General features: G+C 43.9%; 2 protein-coding genes across 5 annotated transcripts; one reads left to right on the top strand and one right to left on the bottom strand.

Annotated features, from left to right (window-relative positions):
* The first annotated feature begins 393 nt into the window (after positions 1–393).
* On the top strand, positions 394–7,538 carry LOC127293959 (uncharacterized). Of its 4 annotated transcripts, none has more exons than XM_051323682.2 (10): positions 394–819; positions 1,518–1,578; positions 1,926–1,974; positions 2,454–2,508; positions 2,888–2,975; positions 3,660–3,778; positions 4,184–4,309; positions 4,443–4,536; positions 4,618–4,772; positions 7,271–7,538. In XM_051323682.2, exons 1-10 carry the CDS (start codon positions 466–468, stop codon positions 7,328–7,330), a joined length of 1,161 nt encoding a protein of 386 aa, XP_051179642.1. In that variant the 5' UTR covers positions 394–465; the 3' UTR covers positions 7,331–7,538. The 4 variants fall into 4 exon arrangements, with proteins under 4 accessions (XP_051179642.1, XP_071674889.1, XP_051179644.1 ...); XM_071818788.1 differs by lacking the exon at positions 7,271–7,538 and adding an exon at positions 6,121–6,159; XM_051323684.1 differs by lacking the exon at positions 7,271–7,538 and having other exon boundaries at positions 395–819; positions 4,499–4,536; positions 4,618–4,749.
* Positions 7,539–7,919: 381 nt separating this feature from the next.
* On the bottom strand, positions 7,920–12,095 carry LOC127293960 (uncharacterized). The gene is made up of 12 exons (XM_051323685.2): positions 11,938–12,095; positions 11,757–11,812; positions 11,626–11,659; positions 10,840–10,938; positions 10,588–10,736; positions 10,437–10,475; positions 10,262–10,354; positions 10,079–10,177; positions 9,692–9,793; positions 9,136–9,219; positions 8,717–8,782; positions 7,920–8,303 (listed from the first exon to the last, which is right to left on the bottom strand). Exons 1-12 carry the CDS (start codon positions 12,011–12,013, stop codon positions 8,217–8,219), a joined length of 984 nt encoding a protein of 327 aa, XP_051179645.1. The 5' UTR covers positions 12,014–12,095; the 3' UTR covers positions 7,920–8,216.
* Positions 12,096–21,484: the final 9,389 nt, after the last annotated feature.

Here is a 21,484-nt window from a genome sequence, read left to right on the forward strand (position 1 = left end):
CGCCGTCGCCCATCCCACGCGCGTCTGCTCCGCCAAGCATCGAGGAGGTGGGGATCCGGCCGCCGATCTCCACGCGGTGACGAGGAAGGGCCCCCCGCTGCCGCCACGCCCCAAGGGACTTTGCCCCGGCGGCGGCGGCGGAGGGTTAGGGTTGGGGGCGGAAGGTTGGGGGCGTGTCCAGTTGGTGAATCCCCCTATGGTTTGGTATCTAGATTATATCATGAAAGAAGAAGAAATTTGATGACCAAAGATTTAGTCGTTTCAGCTTGTGTATCTTCACTATCACTATTTGTTACTACCAATATATGTGGCATTGATTGTCAATTTTTTTTTAGTAAAACCGTGTACCTTCATTGTGTTTTTTTATAGTCAGCCGCGAACATAAACATAGAGGTCGTTCATCAGAAGTCAAACCCTTTCGGACTGTGAACCGTGTGCACGAATCTCGTCACTTCAGCACAAGAAATGGCGACCACTGACCACCCTTCATCGCCGCCGCAGCCGTCGTCCCCGGGCGTGGGCGCCGTCGCCCTCTCGTCCGCCACCATCGGCGAACTACTCCGTTTCGTCCTCTCCTCCCACGTCGCCGCCGCGGACCCCGCCCTCCCTCTGACCCCCTCTTATTGCTCCCGCCTCCTCGACGACGATCTGTGCGATAAGCTGGCCACGGAGCTTGCGGGGTGCGTCGAGGAGGGACGGGTCCCGGCTCCCCCAGCGGGGCAGGGGGCGGTAGGAACTCCCGTGGAGGAGAATGGTTCGCGGAAGAGGGAGGAGGAGTGGGAGGCAATCCTGCTGGACAAAGGAGCCGAGTTAAAGCGGGTAATGCTTCTCTGATTTGCTGAATAGGTGAGTAGGTGCGCATTAGCCTTCAAAGAAGGAATCTGGAGGAAAAAAGAGATACTTTTGTTTCGCGTGGAAGGAAAAAAAGAAAAGATTGTCAGAGCAAGAATCATCTGAAGCTGTTGCCAATGAGTTAAGCATGTATTTGGGCTGTCTTTGAACTTCTAGGATGGTGTGTTTTACGATCAATCTACTATGAATTATAGTCATGAATGACTAGTAGCATAATGATTCCACTACTGACACTAATAGCTGTATTCTCCATTTTCTGTAATACGGATACATGGTATCGGAAAGTACAATTGGCTACTGAACTACTATAACCAAGCCATTGTTTTGCATTAAGAACATCGGAATGTAACACTTGTACAGATTGATATATTATCCGTCATTCGGATTTTCTTGAAAACCTACACGCATTTTTCTGAGCTAAAAAAGTAATCACTTGTCCAACTAATTGCTATTTTTGACCCTGTTTCTTCCTTTTGGTGTGTAGTTTACGAATGAAAATAAGCTTACATGTGTTTACAAGTTAGCACCGTATTTACACATGTACATGTGTAATTTCTGACTGAATTATTTGAATATTTTGAGGCGCACTTTTAGAAATATAGGAGCATTTATCTTTCCTGAAATGTGTTTGATTGTTCCTCATTGTTGTCATCTCTATGCACTAGATGTATGATGCAGTGGAGTTTGTGCTACATGTTCAAGAACCATACTTCACTCAACTCCGTGGTAACTCTTAATCTTTTTCTTGTGGCTCAGTATAGTTATCATCCAACTGATATGCATATCTTCCTTTCCTTGGTAGTTGTATATTAATTATTATGTATGCTTGTGATTTTTCCATAGTGTTTGATATACATAACCAGTGATCTTTATTTAATCCTTTTTCCTTAAAATGATTAATTTCATTTGAATGATGCCTGTATCCCTTCTCCACTTTCATCGTTTTTCAGTTGTTCACGATAAAGCTATAGGGCATTAATTGATTTATGTCAAGGAAATTTATAACTTGCATTAATTATTTTTGTTTTTTTTTTGTCAACCATATTTCTAACTTGAAGCATGTGCTCCTGCAGCTGGATCCAAGAATGTTGAAGGGAGGTTAGCAGCTGGTAATTACAACCGGTAAGAATATCTGATTTTAATTTTTTGAGAACTGAAACTCTAAGTAGACATATGGTGTAAAAAACATTACAACCCTGATGTCTACATCAACTAGGAACATCTATCGGAGTTACATTCTGGAAATGTCAAAATTTCTAATTCGTTAAATACTTATATTATTTTGTTTAGGTGTCAGCATGTTTACAGGTTCCTCTATTTCAGGGTCTTCCATATTCTCATTCTCATTTCAAAGTTTTGGGAAGCAACACATGTTGCAATAATTTGTTGACTCATGTAGCATTTATTAATTTCTCATATGCTCGTCTACTCAATATGCACTCTGAGATTTTTTGCTAGAAGGATTATTGAATAAGGTGTAGGGATACTACTTGGGACCCTTTATATTGTCGTTTCAGTAAAAAAAATTATCCAAAGTTTGCTGATTCTGTGAGCATTTATGCAGTTCTATGTAATCATGTTTTATTGACATTTTGTCCCAGGATTACACAAGGTTCTTTGTTGATTTTCAATAAATGCCTCTTGCTTGACGTTGAGGTAACATTATGTGCTAGTTCTCTGAATATATTTCATATCTTTGTATCATTATCATCAAATTAGTAAACTTTTGTAAGGTATTATCTTATTTTGCCATCAGTTGATCATCTTATTGCCGCAGTACTGGTTGATGAAACAATTGAAACTTGCTTTCCCCTTAACAGTTGAGATGATCGCTGAAATTGCTTCGTCTTTATTGATTTGCAGTCAATTGACAAAAGCGTCCAATAGGAAAATTTCATTGTTGATCCCATTTCAAAATATGTGCTTATATTTTATCTCACACTTAATAATGGGTCAAATAATCCTTCTTGACCAGCGCATACGTAATTTTTTATTCAAGAGTTGTAAATCTCCATTGTTTACTTTTATATTTCAGGCAGTTAGAAATTATAGTTCGTTCTCTGAGATGCTGCAAGCAGAGACGATCTCAAATGTTCTTCCTGGCATTTCATCAATTGAAGAAGGTAATTCATTTCATATCATGACAATGTTATTTGTATTGTGTTCTGAAACAAGATTAATTCTCATGCTGTCAGCACCTTTGGTGATTCGTGAGTTAACCCTTGTAAGAGCATATTTTGGCACTTGTCATGCCATCTTTTATGGACAGTTTATTAGTCTAAATTCATGAATGGTATATTAACACAAACTGTAGGTCCCCGGACTGGAGTTTGAGCATATATGCGAACCAATACTCTATTCAAACTTTGCAATATAGTTAAGAAAAATATCAAGTGTAGGCAGTAGTTGACAGTAATATCAGTCTAACTGTTGCATAGGCGTGTAGCTGTACAACCTTGTAGATATTTATTAGAAAGCTCGCTGGACTCTCAAAATCTTGTTGTGAATCCATTATGCACTGATTGTTCTCGGCTTGACAAGCACCATAGATAATATAATTTAATTCAGCTCCAAGGGTGCATGGTTGCATGCTAAGCCATGTTACCTCTTTACTCTTCAGATTTATTGTACCAAAATAGCACAACTTAGGTTTCACGATATGTTGGTAAGTACACATTTCTGAAATAGCCCGAGTCCATCATAGCCCATGTTGGTATGACATGTTCTTTGTCACTAGTATGATTATTATTTTTATATGAAAAGGTTATATGTGCCTGGACAATGGATTAAATTATCTGCATATACAGGTGTCAAAGTTTATAGGAAATTCTACACAGAGGAAAAGGAGAACTCTTATGGAGTCTTGGCAATATCAGTTTCAAAGCCACGAAGCCAACCTTACATAACCATGACAGAGCTTCTTGCTGTGAGTGGCATAGTTCCCCATTCTCTTTAAGCATTTCTTCTGTTTGTACTGTTGCCAGACCATCTGTAATATTATTTGTAATGGCAGATCTCTTGTATCTACTTTTTTGGGAATACAAGGCTGATATGTCCAACTCATTATGTATGTAAATGTCAGAAAAAACCAGCTTCCCTACCCCTTTGCATGTTAATTGCAAACTTTGTAGCTCCAAGTTTTACCAAATGTTTCTTGAGGTTCAATTGTAATCTCTGAACCAGCAATATTTGTATTTCATCCATGTTCTGTTAATGAATACTGTACTAGGTCCATTAGTTGCTGTTAAGTTGAATAATCATACATGGGCACCTGTAGTAATTCAAGAAGCTGGTTTTGTGCTTTTTGAACTTAGCTCCTCTTTATTTCCAGGGATTGGGTTATGATGGATTGGGTAGACTCCTCGGTCTGGCAAACACAGCAGGAACAGTTCCTGGCGGACTACCTCCTCAAAGATCCATGCTGATATCATCTTGTATGAAACTACACAAACCAACTGTAAGTTTGGCTTTTATCACCTTTCAGTTTAACTATCCCATCCAAACAATTTTCAGTTCTTAAATATTGCGAAGCCTCGACCATTTAAAACTTCCCTTGTACCTACAATTGATGGTGTCGTATTGTATTGGAGGTGAAAACTTGTTCCTTAACTGATGCTGCAAGGGCACTGGCCAAACATGTTCACAGGAGTAGCGATGGATGGTGGGGCTGCCTCCATGGAAGTGGTAAAGATAATGTTCCGGCTTAAAATTCGTCAAGTTCGAGACTACCATTATGGTATTTTTAGCTGAAACATTTATGTACAGATCCACACAAGAACCAAATTTCATCCGAAGTCATTGACCGTTTGTTACATGAGTGTTGTTGGATAAATGTTCACCTGACTCAGCCCTATGGGCCTGTTTTTGAAATCCGTGTGCGTGAAGGTTACGGTGCCAGATGGTCTCACGATGGCTCTAAGGTACATGTACTGAGTTTCCTGCTTATTTGTTGGTCATGCTAGACTCTGATGTAATAAGGTGATGCATCTCAAATGACCTAATAGCTCTTCTATTATTCTTTTTGTTACTCAAGCAATTGGCCAATTTTTTTTAATAGATCATCCATATTTGCCCTTTTTGTGTAATGCATGCACTTACAAGTGATATCATGGGAAGGTAAATTGCTAATGTATGCAAATCACACTGGTACCAAATGTAACTTGAATTTGAAAACCATGTAAAACTTTGGACAGAGGTATATGCCGAATATGTATCATCAATTTACAGTGTAGATTAGTCATTGTGATATTACATTTGCCAATGTTCAAGAAATTGTTAATCGTTAACTGCTCGGCCCGCTTGAAGTTAGGTATTAATCGGAAATCGGTCTATTAACTTATTTAATTGGTCGATTATTAATCGGCGAGGTTTTTTCAACATTGAAGGTTCCCAACACTAAGATGTAGAACAACAACATGGCTGTACATATTAGCTACGTATAATATCATTATAGAACAACATAGAGGTAGTACTTAATTTAATAAACAGGTCCACAGATTAATATAGAAATTCATATTACATAATCAGGTCCCCAGTTAAATATAGAAGTAGCACCACGGCAGTCCATATTACATAACCAGTCCAACAAATAAATCTTAGTTTCCGCTCACAATCAAATAAAATAGTTAGGAATAGGATTGTCAAATCCCCTAGACCATAGAGCACCATACAGAAATAACTTTAGCAGCAATTCAACATAGAAGACCATACAAAAATAAAATTGCAATTTGGCAGCAATTCAACCTCATACTGATATTTTCGTTCCGACTTGCTCATGTCACTATTAGCTAACTCACGTTTCGCTAGCTAACTACTCCCTTCGGTCTCTTTTAATTGACTCAAATTTAGTACTCCCTCCGGGTCATATCAATTGACTTTAATATGGATGTATCTAGACACATTTTAGTTCTAGATACATCTATATTGAAGTCAATTAATATGAATCGGAGGGAGTACTACTTTATACTAAATCTGAGTCAATTAAATATGACCGGAGGGAGTAGTACAGAGCAAATAGAGAAGTGCACCAGCGAGCGCATTCTAGCAAGACCTTATTAGGGTGCACTAAACAAAGCTGCTGCGCAGATTACATCGCTGCACTTCACCACTGTAGGCCAGCGGTCTGAATTTCTTCTTGTGGACTCCAAGGGCCGTACGATGAAACATAGCGGCAACCACAAGCTAAGAAAAAGTCGACGCATAAAAAACAGCTAGCCAAACTGCACAAAGCAAGCAGGGCTGCATCTGATGCCCATCTCCTTGCTTCAGGTTCAGAACAGTCATTGCGCGTGAGACACCTGGGGGACGCACGGTCTGGACTTGAGGGCCAGCGCAGCGGCAGCCTGCAGCACGCAGAGGCATCGGTCGGCGGCGGTGGGCTCGAGCTGAGACCATGATGTTTTACTCTGTCCTACACTTCACCAGGGAAGCAGAGGAATAGGATGAAAATCATACCCTGGATTGATCTAGAGATTGGAACCGTGGAGGTGGGAGAAGTTCCTGCAGCAGCCGAGCGGGTGCTGAGGAACCTGACGCCTGAGAGCAGCTGGACCAGCTGAGCAAGGGAGGGAGACGGAGAGAAGCACCAGACCACCAGGCGGTCAGACCAGCCACCTTCCCCTGATGATAGCCACAGGCGGGAGGCGATCATTGGGGGTGGCGGTGAATTTCGATCGTGTGGTTGAGCGCCTAGTACTAATCGAGGGAAGGGAAATGGTGTGGGAGGTGGGTCGGGGAGGGGTTGTCTTTTGTGGGGTCAAAAGTACGACGCTTGGCTATACTACCTCCGTTTCAAGGAATAAGACGTCCTCGTTTTACGTGTTTTATGTTTGAGCAAGAATTACTTCAAATAGATAAACATTGTTTGTATGAAATTAGTATCATTGAAAAGTTCTTTTCAATACGAATCTAACGATACTAATTACATATAATATAATCAATATTTTGTTGCTCAATTTTTATGGTTAAAGTTCGTCTTAAAATACGCGCGCGTCTTATTCCTTGAAACGGAGGTAGTACCATTTAATCGTAGATGGTTTCAATCCGCTGTCAGAACGATTAAACGGACCCAGCAATTAAGCCAGACGATTCTACCTATTTGACACGGTCAGCCCCCGACTACCGATTAAACGGACGAGTAAAAGTGTCATCGGCTGATTTTTTTGAACATTGACATTTGCTATGTGATTCAGTAAAACTGCCCAAAAGATCAGAATAGTAGGCCAAATTCCATGCTAATCTGGATCGCAAGTTCAAGTGAAATAATAGATCATGAGGCAATAAAAAGCTATGGCCTAGACCTATAATGCGTTTTTATTGCAGTGATCAGGGAGACAATGTAAATAAGCTCTAGCTTTGTTGCGGCAAATCCCCGTTTGTGCTTTAGTTATTTGACTATTCTTTGGCACATGACATGCAGTTCATTGGATTCTTGGAGCCGTACAGTCCAGATGGCTTTATCAATGGGTGGAAACATTGAAACACAATATGGGTATACCATTTTGAATGTAAAGTCGATTGGCTGACTGAAGATATTCGTAAAATGTTGAAGGAAATGTTTCTTGTAAGCTGCTTGTACTTGTACCATCTGCAGTTCAGCCAGAAGGCCTGGAGGGTGTTAAGTTATAATACCGTATGATTTAGTACTTCCGATGTTTTCTTCGAAATCTAATTGCGTTGTTGTCTTAGGTATGCCATGTTGCATGCACAACAGTATGCCTTTGCTCACACAGATTCACATTTCTACTCTACTCTGCATTTTTGCTGCATACCAACTCTGAAAGCATCAAACATACTCTCCAAAATGCATCAAACAGACTTTTTGTTGTTGTTGTAACATATGTTCTTACACAGCCTCAACTTGTATACATATCCAGCTCAACTATTTATAACATAAGTATTTTGTTTGACAAACAAAACATGAACATTAAGGCAGTCTACTAGTAGTAAACTAACAAGACTTTGACAGGAAACAACACAAATATATGCTCCATTTTGGATGATCCATTATTTCACGTACTAGATCACTGAACTGTACTCGGAGACAAGTAAAGGAGGACAGACGAAACTCAAAAAGAACAGTTCAAATGTATTTCACTAGCAAGTGACATTGCAAGAGTACATGCTTCATTATGGTAGTTTCACACATTATGAACATAAAAAAAGGGAAGCTAGGTTTATTTTAACTTGAGGGGTTACAAGGTTTATTTTAACTCGAGGGGTTACAAGATTCACAATGCATTTAGATGTGTGCTGACTATTTCAGAACCCCTATCAGTTGAGTAGAGTGATGAGCAACTTCACGATCAAACCGACTTCTTGCCACCCAAGAGGAGATTCAAACTGTAGCCTTTGCCTTCCTTCGATCAAGCCGACTTCTTGCCACCGAAGAGGAGATTCAAACTGTAGGCGTTGCCTTTCTTCGCAGCTGCATCCACTCGCTTTGCACCAACCTGGAGATGAAGTTCACAAATGGATTACGGCAACAATCGTGATTTAAGTAGGCAGATAGAATAACTATTTCTAGCATCAGTTCTAAAATTTGACAGAAACATCCACTTTTATACACATTTAAGGGGAAATCAGTATTTCGTGGGGAATGCCACTCCAATTTTATGTGTGTTTTTTTTCCTGTTTGTACACTTCCCATCATGTGCTCTAGATGGGCTATAAACTTTGCCAAAGTTGGTGGCCGCAAATGAAACTTTTACTATTTTGAAGTCAGAAGTGTGACATTATGAAGTACTGCACTAATCAAACGTTCTCCATGCGGTTTTTATCTGAAGTTTCTGGAGGATGCAAAGACAGTTCACCAGTAAGGTAAAGAAAGTAACTACACTAAAATAAGATAACATAGAGGAATTACCTTGTCCATAAGCCAGTATCCAATTGTTGGAATGTACTGCACCAAGTACATAACAGCCAGCACAGGCTGCAAAGGGAGTCACAAATTTTCAGATTCAATATGTAATATAAATATAGAATAGAAAAAGTTGTACTGTAAGCGGAGTGCCAGACATAAAATTGTAAGTTTTGTGTCATGCATACTTTATTGAATCGATAGTAGAAACTTAGCAAATAGAGTGGGTGTAGCAACAATGGGAGTTTATGATCTAACACATTATTATACAGTATGGTGGAAGCTTTATATGTTACTATACACACTAGCTGTATTGCTAGTCAGATATGGGCGCAAAGTTTCCAGGAACCTCAAGGTTGACGGATATCTTCAAGACTCCAAGATTCCTAAATGGTCCAAGAAGTCAAGTCCAAATTGAAATATACCTGATATGATATCCATGCTTCTTTTAGTCCATGAGTTGCTGCGACAATTGTCAGTTCAGCACATCTTTCCACTGAAACACGTTTCTGCAGAGGTTAGGTTAACAAAGATGAGTGAATACATCAAGGATGAGGGACTAAGAATCTACCTTTAACACTTAGGCAAGTAGTTGGATACGAGATGTTAGGACACAGGCAGAATTTCATATCATAAATACAATAGCAAACTTTATAGTAAGTCTAGACACCAAACGAAATGCATTTTAGAACACTGCTGGATTATGATAATCTGTTTGGTCCAAGCATTTTTATTACTAAATTCTAATGTATGTGGGAGGAAGACATGAACTATGTAAAGGAAAGAATTTATGAAACATTAACATGATTCACAAGAAAGGGTAGTTAATAGATTTTTCAGAAGATTTAGAAATAAGCACAACACGCCACAACAACCGCAAGCTACACTGAGCTGAGCAAGGTGAGACTTCTGTGTGCCTTTGTCCAAAAAACAACCTTTTGTTTGTTTGAAAAAAATAGAAGTCTGATCAACAAAGGATACCTCAGATGAATTCCTTTGTGATGAAGAGGCTGCACCAGAAGATTCTGGTGTTTCAATTGGTCCGGGACAGACAATAGTGACCTTGATGCCTTTCGTACATAACTGTAGCATGCACCATAGCAGATACATCACATAAACTGATAAGACATATATAGCTTGAGGAACATTTTTGCGAAACAACAAATTAAAAATATAAGGAAACAACCAGTTAACAAGAACAGCCATCCAACCATAAAATTGTATTTCAGAAAATATAGACACTGTTGTTGATAACAGAAGAAAGATTTATTTGCAAATATTCGTCGATGGCAGAAGTGAATAACCCTCATCTATATAAGCTAGCACGAGCGGATCGTTTTATGCTGCAAGGTTAATGAGCTACAGTACCTCCGAACGCAGAGAAGCAAAGTAACCATTGAGAGCATGTTTGGAAGCAGAGTAAAGTGCCTGACCAGGTGAGGGGACCTTTCCAGCTGCACTACTCATCTGTGAACAGCAAGTTAGTTACACTAATAAAAAATCATGTTGGCCATACGTTCCAATTGACAGGCAAGTTTTGTTCTGACATACCACAACAAAGTGACCCATCCCTCTATCCAACATTGAAGTTGCAAGAAGGCGAGTTAAAGTAATAGTTCCGAAGACATTGACATTAAAAATAGCCTGCCTAACAAAAATAATTAGCAGGAAGTTATGTTGCAGTGAAATGATATAAAGATAACAAACTAGTAGGCGGTTCACATACCTTAAGACCTTCCTCGGTTTCTTCCAGGACCCCCCTTTTCTGCAATTTGATTGATGTATTAAGTAAGCAGAAACTGGTGGTCGTGTACTAGCGAGACTAAAAGCAATTTAGGAAGACAGAACTACAACAAATTATGTTTGATGATATTTACTGGACGCTCAAAGGCTGCATTGTGTATCATATAGTCAACTCCTGCACTGGAAAAGAGTGATTCCGCCGCATGTACAACTTCTTTCAGAGATTCTTCATCAGATGATAAATCCATGGGTAACACTTCAACTCTGCTATCTGGATGCTTACCTTTGAAGAATAAGAGAACAAACAAACCATTAAATTCGAACTTGGTCTAGAACTTAGATGTCCACTACCGTACTAGAGGAAAACATGAGTTTTTGGAACTTACTGACAATGTTATATTTCACTCTCTCAAGTTCATTCTTGTTGCGTGCAGATAGAATTAGCTTTGCTCCTAAACTTGCAAACTGCATTGAAAGAACCTCCCCTGGCATTACAAGAAAACATTAATAGATGGTTATGGGCGAATACCAGGCTAAATTTAGCAAACACCATAAAATTTATCAGAAGGATGGCATCTATTGGCTAAAGCAACATACATCAAATTATCAAAATTGAATGTGATACATGAATAGGTCTCGGTGACATATTGGCAATCACCAGTAGACTTTCAACATGATTTCATTAAAGGGCAACGCTCAATGCCTTGCAGACATGGTTAGAGATGCTTGTTATATTCTCTAGCTGATTAAGTACTATTAGCAGGAGAATTTGAGATATGAAGTTCTAGTGCATGAAAGTCGAAGTATATACTTTAGTCGATACAAAGTCTGTTTTTTTTCGAAGATCCACTGTGATAGTGAAGAAGATTTCAACATATGGGACCAAACCGATGATATATGCCTTTTATTATTTCTTCATTGGTCATTATGTATCATATTATGATCTCATCACTGGTTGCAATTCTTTATATCCTGACCATCACCCTGATCCACGCAATACACTTAAGTTTAGCAATCAAGAGTTCAGAAGCTGCCCAAAGATCAAATTTAACAGCCAAGAACAAAGGGTGACTCCTAATAAGAAATCATATGAAATTCAGTAGGCCCAAAATCCTTTTTTTATTCCCTGCGATCAAATTCACCCAGTTCAAGAGACGTAGAACTAAACTCACCAATCCCACGGCTTGCCCCAGTAATCCAGACAACCTGAAGGACAAAGAAAGAAAGGAAAACGCAAACCGAGGGAATTTAGACAATGAATCCAGCGGGATGATAAAGCAAGCAAGAGTCCAGCAACAAGAACCTTGCCGTCCACCTTGTCCCGCCGCTGCTGGCCGCACGACAAGAGCGTGAAATCCCCTGCGCCCAGGGAAGAACAAGAGTGGTTAGCCCCCAACAGGAGATGGAAAGGGGAATAATTGGATGGAATAGGCCTAGATTCGGTCGGGCGCGGAAAGGGGGAGAAAATGGAGATGGGGTGTTACCATCGGTAGTGGCGAACTTGAAGAGGAAGAAGAAGGCGGCGGCGGCGCCGGCGAGGAGCGCGAAGAGGAGGAGCATTGTCGCCTCTTGAGCGGCGTGTGGTCCGTGGTTCTCTTTGGAATCTCAGGGCCGCTGGTTGTTTTGTGTGACCGCGTGAGTCGATGGGCGACAAAGTGACAAACTAGCAGATCCAACGTGGAGTCAAGAGGAACTTCTAAATTTTCTGATCAACCCATTTTCGAAGACTAAATGTCTTACTCCCTACATCCAAAAAATGTAAGGGGTCTATGATAAAAATATTTACATCCAAAATATCTAATGGACATATTAAGAAAAATATACTTTATGATAAATCTATTGATATTGATACTAATTCAGCATTGTAAATGCTCATATTTGTATGTATAAACTTAGTTAAACTTAAAAAAATGTTGACTTTTGACTAATTCTTATGCGCCTTATAAAAACGTTACCTTTTATGTTGACTTTTAGCTAATCCTTAGCCGCCTTATATTTTGAAACGGATGGAGTATAAAATAAGAAATCTCGCTCACATACTCTAACCGCCTCTGCCCTATGGGGCCTTTATAGGAAAGGCTGACTAGAATTCTATCTGGAATTTCTCATTTCACTGTAACAAAATTAGCCGAACCATGCCAAATTCATGTACACATCTTTGAATTTGAAATAAAAACAAACCGAACTAGTTAGCGGCACCACACGACCAAAATGGTTTCATCCCTTCACAGTAAGCAAATGAATAACTTAACAATGGAAACCAAAACATCATGCAACACATAATAAGTGTTGTTCATATACTGCAACAAGAGAACAACAGGTCGGCAGCAAGTCTGCAACAATATTCTTGAACCGATACAAAATGACACAAATGTCATCTAACAATGCAGTCTAAAAGAAAACCTTGTCTATCAGGGTGTCACTTGCTTTGCTTCAAATATCTTTTAGCATCATCTGGATAGTCCCCTCATTGACTACTAGAGCCCCATGTCAATATGAGAGATAAGGATATAGTGCGGCATTTGCTCTGTAGATGCACACGTTTATGTTGTCCTCTGAGAGGAGCTCGAAGACGCAGACATCAAACGTCTCCAGGTGATTACCTACCGAAAACTTGCCCCAGCCCTGACTGAAAGTGCCAGAACAACGCTGGTTGCAATAGACATAGTTAACTTCCCAAGTTATTCCTTGTGGATCCAAGAGTGTCAACTTCTTGTCGGTGCGGGGAAGATACTCCCTAACAAATTCACATGGAATATTCTGCAAGACAAGGAAGTAATTCAGGAAAACGATAATCTGCAATACAATGATACTTGCGGCGTGCTTGTCAGAACACCTATTATGGAATGAGTACTAGTCTATTTATGCACTATACATCTATATGCGGGTTATTGGATGATGCTGGCTGCAAGTAAGGGGGAGCAGGGGTGCTGCTTCCCTAGGAGAAAACATGCTTCCTTGTTATGAGGTTAATGAATTCAATCTAGGTTTTGTCTTTACTAAATTGGAGGAGTTAACTATTTCCTGATTTTGAGCAGGGAAATAGAATACTCCCATATTTCTTGCAGAACCTGATTCTCTAGTTATTCACACCGGTAACTTGGATCATTAATCTCTTGCATAACAATAACCAGATACTAGTTAGTTACTTGAATTACCGAATCACCGTAATTCCATGGACAAACTCAGTACTAATGACGCAAACAGACTTTGAAATTACTGAATTGGCTCGTAACTTTCTAAAGGAAAATCATCAAGGAAATTCTCCAACACAGAGCCAAAACAGAAAAAGGCATGTACCAAAGAATCATGTACACGCATACAGTAAACTATGGGGAGAAAAAAACATTACCATGAAAAATGTCTTGTAGATATAAGTCTCCTTCATTATTTGCATAGTTATAGGGTACTTCGATTTATATTGATTTGCCTTTTGAAGAGCGTTGTTCTGCTGTTCTTCACAAACTGGTGGCCTTTGCGATATTACTTCTGGTTGTCTTTGAACTTCCGCAATGGCTGAAAAGTGCATTATCAATGAATTACTTGCAGAAATCTTGCACTGATAATTTGCATCTCTTACTAACTAGATAACAGAAGATTACAAGGGTCGGATAACTTACTTTTTCCATCTATATACACATCCTTGGAAAAGTTGAGCAGCATCGGTACTGACTTGGACTTGTTGCGAGAGATATTTTTTTCTAACACACAGTATGAGGAATCAGAACTACATGTGGTAGCAAATCTACTGATATCGCAATAATACAAAGTTCGGATAACTTACTTTTTCCATATATATCCACATCCTTAGAAAATTTGAGCGGCCCGGGTGTAGACTTTGAGGACTCGTTGCGAGAGATACTTTCTTCTGACACACGGTATGATGAAACAGAATCTGTGACACAAAGAGTAAGCTTGGTGGATTCTACATGCACTAGGCTCAATAATAATTGTCAAAATCAGTTTAAGGACAATGATATAAGCCACATCTAACCTAGCGCTTCGAGATGGATCACTTCTAGAAATTACTACCTGTTATCACCAGAATTTGACCGAGTCAGAGGTGGGCCACGATTGAGATAGACTTGAAGATATACATGGAGGGAAGAACAAGAATTGGCCTTATACACGAAGTTGGGCTGAATTGCCCATGTATCTGTAATATAGTAGATCGCATCTTAGATTGAAAGTTAGAGTTTTACTCGTGCACGGTTAGGTGCACGTCCGAATTAGAAAGTCCCCTGGACTATAAATATGTATCTAGGGTTTATGGAATAAACAACAACTCACGTTCAACCCAAAACAAACCAATCTCGGCGCATCGCCAAACTCCTTCATCTCGAGGGTTTCAATCAGGTAAGCGACATGCTGCCTAGATCGCATCTTGCGATCTAGGCAGCACAAGCCCCACGTTGTTCATGCGTTGCTCGTACTGAAGCGTCTTTGATGGCGAGCAACGTAGTTATCATAGATGTGTTAGGGTTAGCATAGTTCTTCGTATAAACATGCTTACGTAGTGCAGCCCTTGCATGTCTAGCCGCCCTCACGCCTATCTCAGGCGTGGGGGCGGCACCCTGCTCGTTCATCATCTAGTAGATCTGATCCGTTACGATTGCTCCTTGTTCTGCAAGGATTAGTTTAATATCTGCAATAGTTAGGCCTTACAAAGGGGTGGAGGATCCAGCGGCACGTAGGGTGGCGTTCGCAAGTCCTAAACAGGATGTTCCGAGGATCAACGTCATGTTGGTTTTTAGGCCTTGTTTAGGATCGGCTTATGAGCACCGTGCGTGGCCGCAAGGCCCAACCTGGAGTAGGATGATCCGATTATGCGGTGAAAACCCTAAATCGTCGTAGATCTCATTAGCTATATCTTGATCAAGCAGGATCACCAAGTATTCGTGCACCCCGTACGAATCATGGGTGGATCGGCTCTTTGAGCCGATTCACAGGATAACCTGAGAGCCGATCGAGGCTCGTATTTAACGTTTACGTGTATGCCATGCAGGAACTAAGCGAGGCATCCCCATCACCTTCCTGACCAGGTATAGGTCAGGTGGCACGCCCTTGCACTTCGCATCGCCGCGTGTGACCAGAAGAGCATTGCGGGCCGTCGCTCGGAGGGGTCTCAGCCAGCCGCAGCTCTAGGCTCTTCCGGCTCTACCCGTGTTGACAAAGCCGCTGCCCGCCGGTGGGTTTTGGCAGTCAACACATTCTCGCACGCCCGGTGGGACAATCGTCTACAACAACCACATCGCCATCTACATCCGAGATGGCGGACGCACGCCGCCACCTACGAGAGCTGCCCGACGAGCTCAAGAAGAGATACGACGAGATCAAGGTCACCCTCGAAGCCGACCTCATCGGCTCTTTCAGAGAACCCGTTCCCATGGCATCGATGGAAGGGATTCTCACCGCAAGGTGCACTCGATGGGATAGATCTCTCCGCCCCGTCGGAGGAACGCACCCGTGGCCTACCAGAGATCAACTACTTGGTGGCTCACTCGCTACACCGCCACTCTGAAAACTTGGTCAACGTGTTGGAGCGTCTCGCTCTGCGCGTGATCCAGGAGATTATGAGCCACCAATACTCGCCGTCAGGACCAGCTCTCGGGACGCATCAAGGAGAGTTGCCACTCCAGTCCCGTCCACCGCTGCCATGTGCGTTGGCAGCACCACCTGAAGTGCCGGCTACACCGGCATTCGTCGTCTACAAGATTGGTGGCGATCCTAGTGACTACCAGTTCTTGACCGAGGCGCCTAAGGAGATCCCTCAAGGATACGCGTGCACGTATGTGCCAGATTGTGGCAACTGGGCACTCTCAAACCAGGCCACAACATCAGGGACTCCGGCGAAAACAGGAGAAACGTCAGCGACAGAGCTTGAAAAGCAGACGTGGCTAACTAAGTACGCCACCCCGACGATACTCCCGAGCCCAGCTCCTGCAGTTGGCTCAGAGCTGGAAAAGCAAGCATGGCTGGCTAAGTACGCCACCCCGGCGAATCTTCAGAGTGCAACTTCTACAGCCAAAGACAAATGGATCAGATCGCACCATGCGAGAGACCAGTTCGGCATGGTGCCGAAAAGAAGGGCAATCGGCTATTCCAAGCCGTACCCTGACGAGTACGAGATGATCCCGCTGCCACCTAAATATCGGCTCCCTGACTTCTCCAAATTCAGTGGATCAGATGACTCCAGCTCCATCGAGCACATCGGCCGATATTTGGCGCAACTAGGACCGGCTTCAGTGTCGGATCAGCTACGCGTGAGGCTCTTTTCACAGTCCCTCACAGGATCGGCTTTTGGATGGTACACCTCTTTGCCAGCAAATTCCATCCAGTCTTGGAAGCAATTGGAAGAACAGTTCCATATGCAATACCATTCAGGAGCTTCCGAGTCTAGTATTGCCGATCTAGCACAACTACGTCAGAAGCACGGAGAAACGGTGACAGAGTACATCCAGCGCTTCAGGAATCTTAGGAACCGATGTTATTCGGTTCGTATAACTGAAAAGGAAGCAGTCGAGTTGGCATTAGCTGGCCTTGCAACACAGCTCAAGGACATGGCCTCCCAGGCAGATTATCCTCGCCGGGCGCACATGGTTCAGAAACTATCAGCATATGAACAGCGCCACCCGGACCTGTACCAAGACAAGTTCAAGCGTGCAGTAGTCCTGGTCGATGCGGAGGAAGACGAAGTTTCGGCGGGAGACCAAGAAGTAGCAGTGGCTGAGTGGACTCGGGGAGGAACCCCCGTGTCCTGCAAATGGGTAAAGCCACCAGGGCCGCCCAGGGGATTTGATTTTGACGTGACCAAGACTGAACAAATCTTCGACCTCCTGCTCAAGGAGAAACAGTTGACGATTCCTGAAGGTCTCAAGTTCCCCACGGCGCAAGAGCTAAACGGAAAGCCGTACTGCAAATTCCACAACTCGCTTTCCCATGCCACCAACGACTGCAGGGTGTGGCGTCAGCACATCCAAGCGGCGATAGAGAAGGGGCGTCTAATTTTCAACCAGTACGCCATGAAGGTCGACACCCAACCCTTCCCCGCCGTTAACATGGTGGAAGTCACCTACCCCGAGGGCTGCCAGCCAGGTCCCACGTTCAGCATCAACATGGTAGGACCTGGGAACCACTCTGGCAAAGATGGAGATGAGGGCAGCTGCTCTCATAGCAAGGACACAGAGGAGGCCGCTCCACGCGATCGGCTCCATCATGATGGCAAGCGCTACGTCACAGAGGGGGAAGTGAAGAATATAAGATATCAACGACCTCTCTCTGATCACCTCCTCAACAAATATGTGAGTCAGTATGACCAACGCCGACGGTCCAACTATGATGATGAAGGAGATCGTCTGGCTAGAGAAGCCAGAAGACATCGTCGGCAGGATCGCGATGAGGAGGAGCACGAGCGCCGTGCCACGGACACACCAAGGGAGCAAGATGACAACGCCAGACACTGGGACTGCCCTTTCTTCAGACACTGCTGGGATTCAGGAATGAGCCGATTGCCCACAATCGGCAATTGCCCAGAATGCAACAAGAAGAAGAAGGAGGCAGCCAACGTGTCTATGTTCGAGCGCTTAGGGCCTCTCCCGCCACAAAGCAAACGCGCTGAGTCAACTCGTTGGGCAGATCTTGAGGATTCCGAAGACGAGGGACTAGAAGAAGAAGACAGGTACCACCGTCCAAGGTGGTGCCCTGACGGACTCAGCCGTTCACAAAAACGCAGGGTTCAGCGGTTGCGCGGCCTGGAGGAAGCCGAAAGGTTATACTTGCACACGCTAAGGAAGGCACGGCCGGATCTGGCTGCAAAGGTTCAGCGAGCCCTGAATGAAGAGGGTCGTCCACGGAGAATGGAGTGGCGTCCCAAGCAAAAGAAAGCCGATGATGAAACATCGGCTGGCACGAACATGGTGTTTATCCTCCCTTCAGAGTTCAGTGCTCCAGGGTTAGACGAGACATCCGTGGCACAACTTGACTGCGGCCCACGGCCGGTTATCTTTGAGAAGCCACGAGATAGGAGCTACAGGCATCTGAAGGCCCTATACTTGCGAGGATATATCGATGGGAGGCCTGTAAATAAGATGCTGGTGGACACCGGAGCGGCAGTTAACATCATGCCGTACTCCATGTTACGTCGGCTGGGACGCTCTAGCTCGGATTTAATCAAGACCAACGTGACATTGAGCGATTTCAACGGCCAAGCGTCTGAGGCACAAGGAGTTCTGAACGTGGATCTGACCGTAGGAAGGAAAACTATCCCTACAACGTTCTTCATCGTTGATAGCACGAGCGCTATGCCGTGTCGCTGAAGAGATTGGATCCACGCCAACTGCTGTATTCCCTCCACGATGCACCAGTGCATAATACAGTGGGATGGAGATGAGGTAGAGGTCGTCCAGGCCGATGACTCAGCCGAAATTTCAACGGCTGGCATGAACGCATGGGAAGCAGTAGGCCAAGAACCCCTTTCAGGCATCAACTTGGACGACTGCGAGCGCATCGATGTGGCAAAGGGAAGGGTTAAGCTGGTTTTATCCACTGGCCTGACCATGTAGTTGAAGCGAAGCGATGTGCAATTTGGCGAGGCTGATCATTGTGATCGGCCCCAAAGGTCTATGAAGGGACATTACAGAACCTTCAGTCAGCGCTCCAATCATTATGGAGGCCGATCCCAGCAATCGGCCAAAATTATCCTCACCACATGTTCTGCTTGTGTTCACCCTCGACCCTATCAGGAGCCGACGTGCGAATTACAGAGCCGATATCTGCCATTCTTTGACAGCTTCGGCTCGGGGGGCACCTAAACAGGGGAACCAGATGCAGATGCAGGGGTACATGTGTGCAATGAAATACTGGGGGCCGATAAGGAAAAATCGGCCAGTAAAAAAAAATTTTTTTTACAGCCGATGCAAGGGCATCGACTTTAGAATTGAGAGGCAGCCGATGCGCAGCCATCGACTTTAGTGGAATTATGCAACGTTTATCGAGTCTCCACCAGATCCAGACCAACGGTGGTGCCTTCTGTTGCCTCGAGGGAGTATAACAATGGAAACTTCTTCAGCTGCTTCGAGCCGATCCGGGTCCCTGAACCTTTTTTGTCAAGGATTTCCAATCTTTGGGGCTAGTTTAGCTGAAACGGAAGATTATCGGCTGTTGGAGGAAGAAAGAGGATCGGCTGTGGCACATTCTCTCTGACATTCTCGCCTCGAGTGAGGCTCGGGGGGCAGCAGGCTCGAGTAAGGCTCGGGGGGCAGCAGGCCTAGTGGATACTTTGTTTAAAGAGCCGATGGGGATACCATCGGCTGATCCTTCATTGCAACCTTCTTCACAATGATGGGTACTGAAAAGGATTATTGGGTTTGGTTGGAAAAGTTTAAAGGTTTTCCTGAAGATCCTGCATTTTCTACCAGATTTAGAAAATCATCAGCTGAAGAAGAGAAGGGTGAATTTCAAAGGACCGATGCGGTGCGATCGGCTCATTACGCATTGGCAAAGGGGGTGAATCGGCAAGGTCAGTAGAAGAGGGAATCGGCTCAGTTAAACTCAGAAGGAATCGGCAAAATCAAGATTGGGGAAAAGTTCTTCATTGATTAGATGAGATTTCTTACATAAAGAGCTAATTGCTCTCAAAAGGGAAATACTAGGGGATCCATTGCCCCATCTACTACTACTGGCCCTATTCTAGAGGCCCTATCTATGGGCCGTCACTGCCCTCGTCGTCGCCGTCGTCGCCACTATCGGCGCTGCTCCCGGCGGGCTCGTCGTCGCTCCAATGGCCGCCGACCGGGCCCTCGTTGTCTTCATCTTCTTCGTCAGCGTCGTCCTCGTCGCTGTCGAAGTCGCTAAGATTGCCCGGCCAAGGGCAGAACCGCTTGGCCGGCAGCTCGTCGGAGGAGCTCTCGTCGTCGTCCTCCTCCTCCTCTTCCTGCTCCTCCTCCCCGGAAGAGGTGAGGTCGCAGGAGAAGCTGTCGTCGTCACTCTCCTCCTCCGTTTCCCCTACGGCGAGGAAGCGGAGGTCGCTCTCCCCGTCCGTCGAGGATTGGTCGGCCTCGGACCAGATGGAGAAGTCGTGGTCTGACTCCTCCCCGGCCGCAATGGCGCGGCGGGTGTTCGCCGCGTGGACCTCTGCCGGGTTGTACTCCGGCGTCGGCTCACGGGATGTGGAGGACTGGCTGGAAGGATCCGATGGAGCAGAGGAGGAAGAAGACATGGTGGCAGGAGGGCTTTTGGAGTGCTAATGCGGAGGAGATGCAGAGGAGAACTGTTCATGACGGTTAAATAAAAGGGGATATAGTGGAAATTCAATGCCACAGCAGTTTCCGAGGAAGTGGTGCCTAAAGAAAAAAAAAACTGCCAGATCACGCGGAGAAGTTGAGAAGGCAGGACATCATGATGAAGGATACTGCAACGGTTCTGCCACGACATGACCCGACGAAGGAGTGATTTTGGAATTACCAATTCCAAAACCAGGGGGGCATGTGTTATCACCAGAATTTGACCGAGTCAGAGGTGGGCCACGATTGAGATAGACTTGAAGATATACATGGAGGGAAGAACAAGAATTGGCCTTATACACGAAGTTGGGCTGAATTGCCCATGTATCTGTAATATAGTAGATCGCATCTTAGATTGAAAGTTAGAGTTTTACTCGTGCACGGTTAGGTGCACGTCCGAATTAGAAAGTGCCCTGGACTATAAATATGTATCTAGGGTTTATGGAATAAACAACAACTCACGTTCAACCCAAAACAAACCAATCTCGGCGCATCGCCAAACTCCTTCATCTCGAGGGTTTCAATCAGGTAAGCGACATGCTGCCTAGATCGCATCTTGCGATCTAGGCAGCACAAGCCCCACGTTGTTCATGTGTTGCTCGTACTGAAGCGTCTTTGATGGCGAGCAACGTAGTTATCATAGATGTGTTAGGGTTAGCATAGTTCTTCGTATAAACATGCTTACGTAGTGCAGCCCTTGCATGTCTAGCCGCCCTCACGCCTATCTCAGGCGTGGGGGCGGCACCCTGCT

The sequence above is a fragment of the Lolium perenne genome, chromosome 4 (genome assembly GCF_019359855.2).
Source record: "Lolium perenne isolate Kyuss_39 chromosome 4, Kyuss_2.0, whole genome shotgun sequence".
NCBI lineage: Eukaryota > Viridiplantae > Streptophyta > Magnoliopsida > Poales > Poaceae > Lolium > Lolium perenne.

What these genes read in the sequence shown, in the direction of transcription:
- LOC127293960 (XM_051323685.2), bottom strand. Translation starts at nt 12,013, where the DNA reads ATGCTCCTCCTCTTCGCGCTCCTCGCCGGCGCCGCCGCCGCCTTCTTC. An exon ending in CAAGTTCGCCACTACCGATG is followed by an intron (nt 11,813 to 11,937) that starts GTAACACCCCAT and finishes CCCTGGGCGCAG; the next exon opens with GGGATTTCACGCTCTTGTCG. An exon ending in AGTGAAATATAACATTGTCA is followed by an intron (nt 10,737 to 10,839) that starts GTAAGTTCCAAA and finishes TATTCTTCAAAG; the next exon opens with GTAAGCATCCAGATAGCAGA.
- LOC127293959 (XM_051323682.2), top strand. Translation starts at nt 466, where the DNA reads ATGGCGACCACTGACCACCCTTCATCGCCGCCGCAGCCGTCGTCCCCG. An exon ending in GCCTCTTGCTTGACGTTGAG is followed by an intron (nt 2,509 to 2,887) that starts GTAACATTATGT and finishes TTTATATTTCAG; the next exon opens with GCAGTTAGAAATTATAGTTC. An exon ending in CCATGACAGAGCTTCTTGCT is followed by an intron (nt 3,779 to 4,183) that starts GTGAGTGGCATA and finishes CTTTATTTCCAG; the next exon opens with GGATTGGGTTATGATGGATT.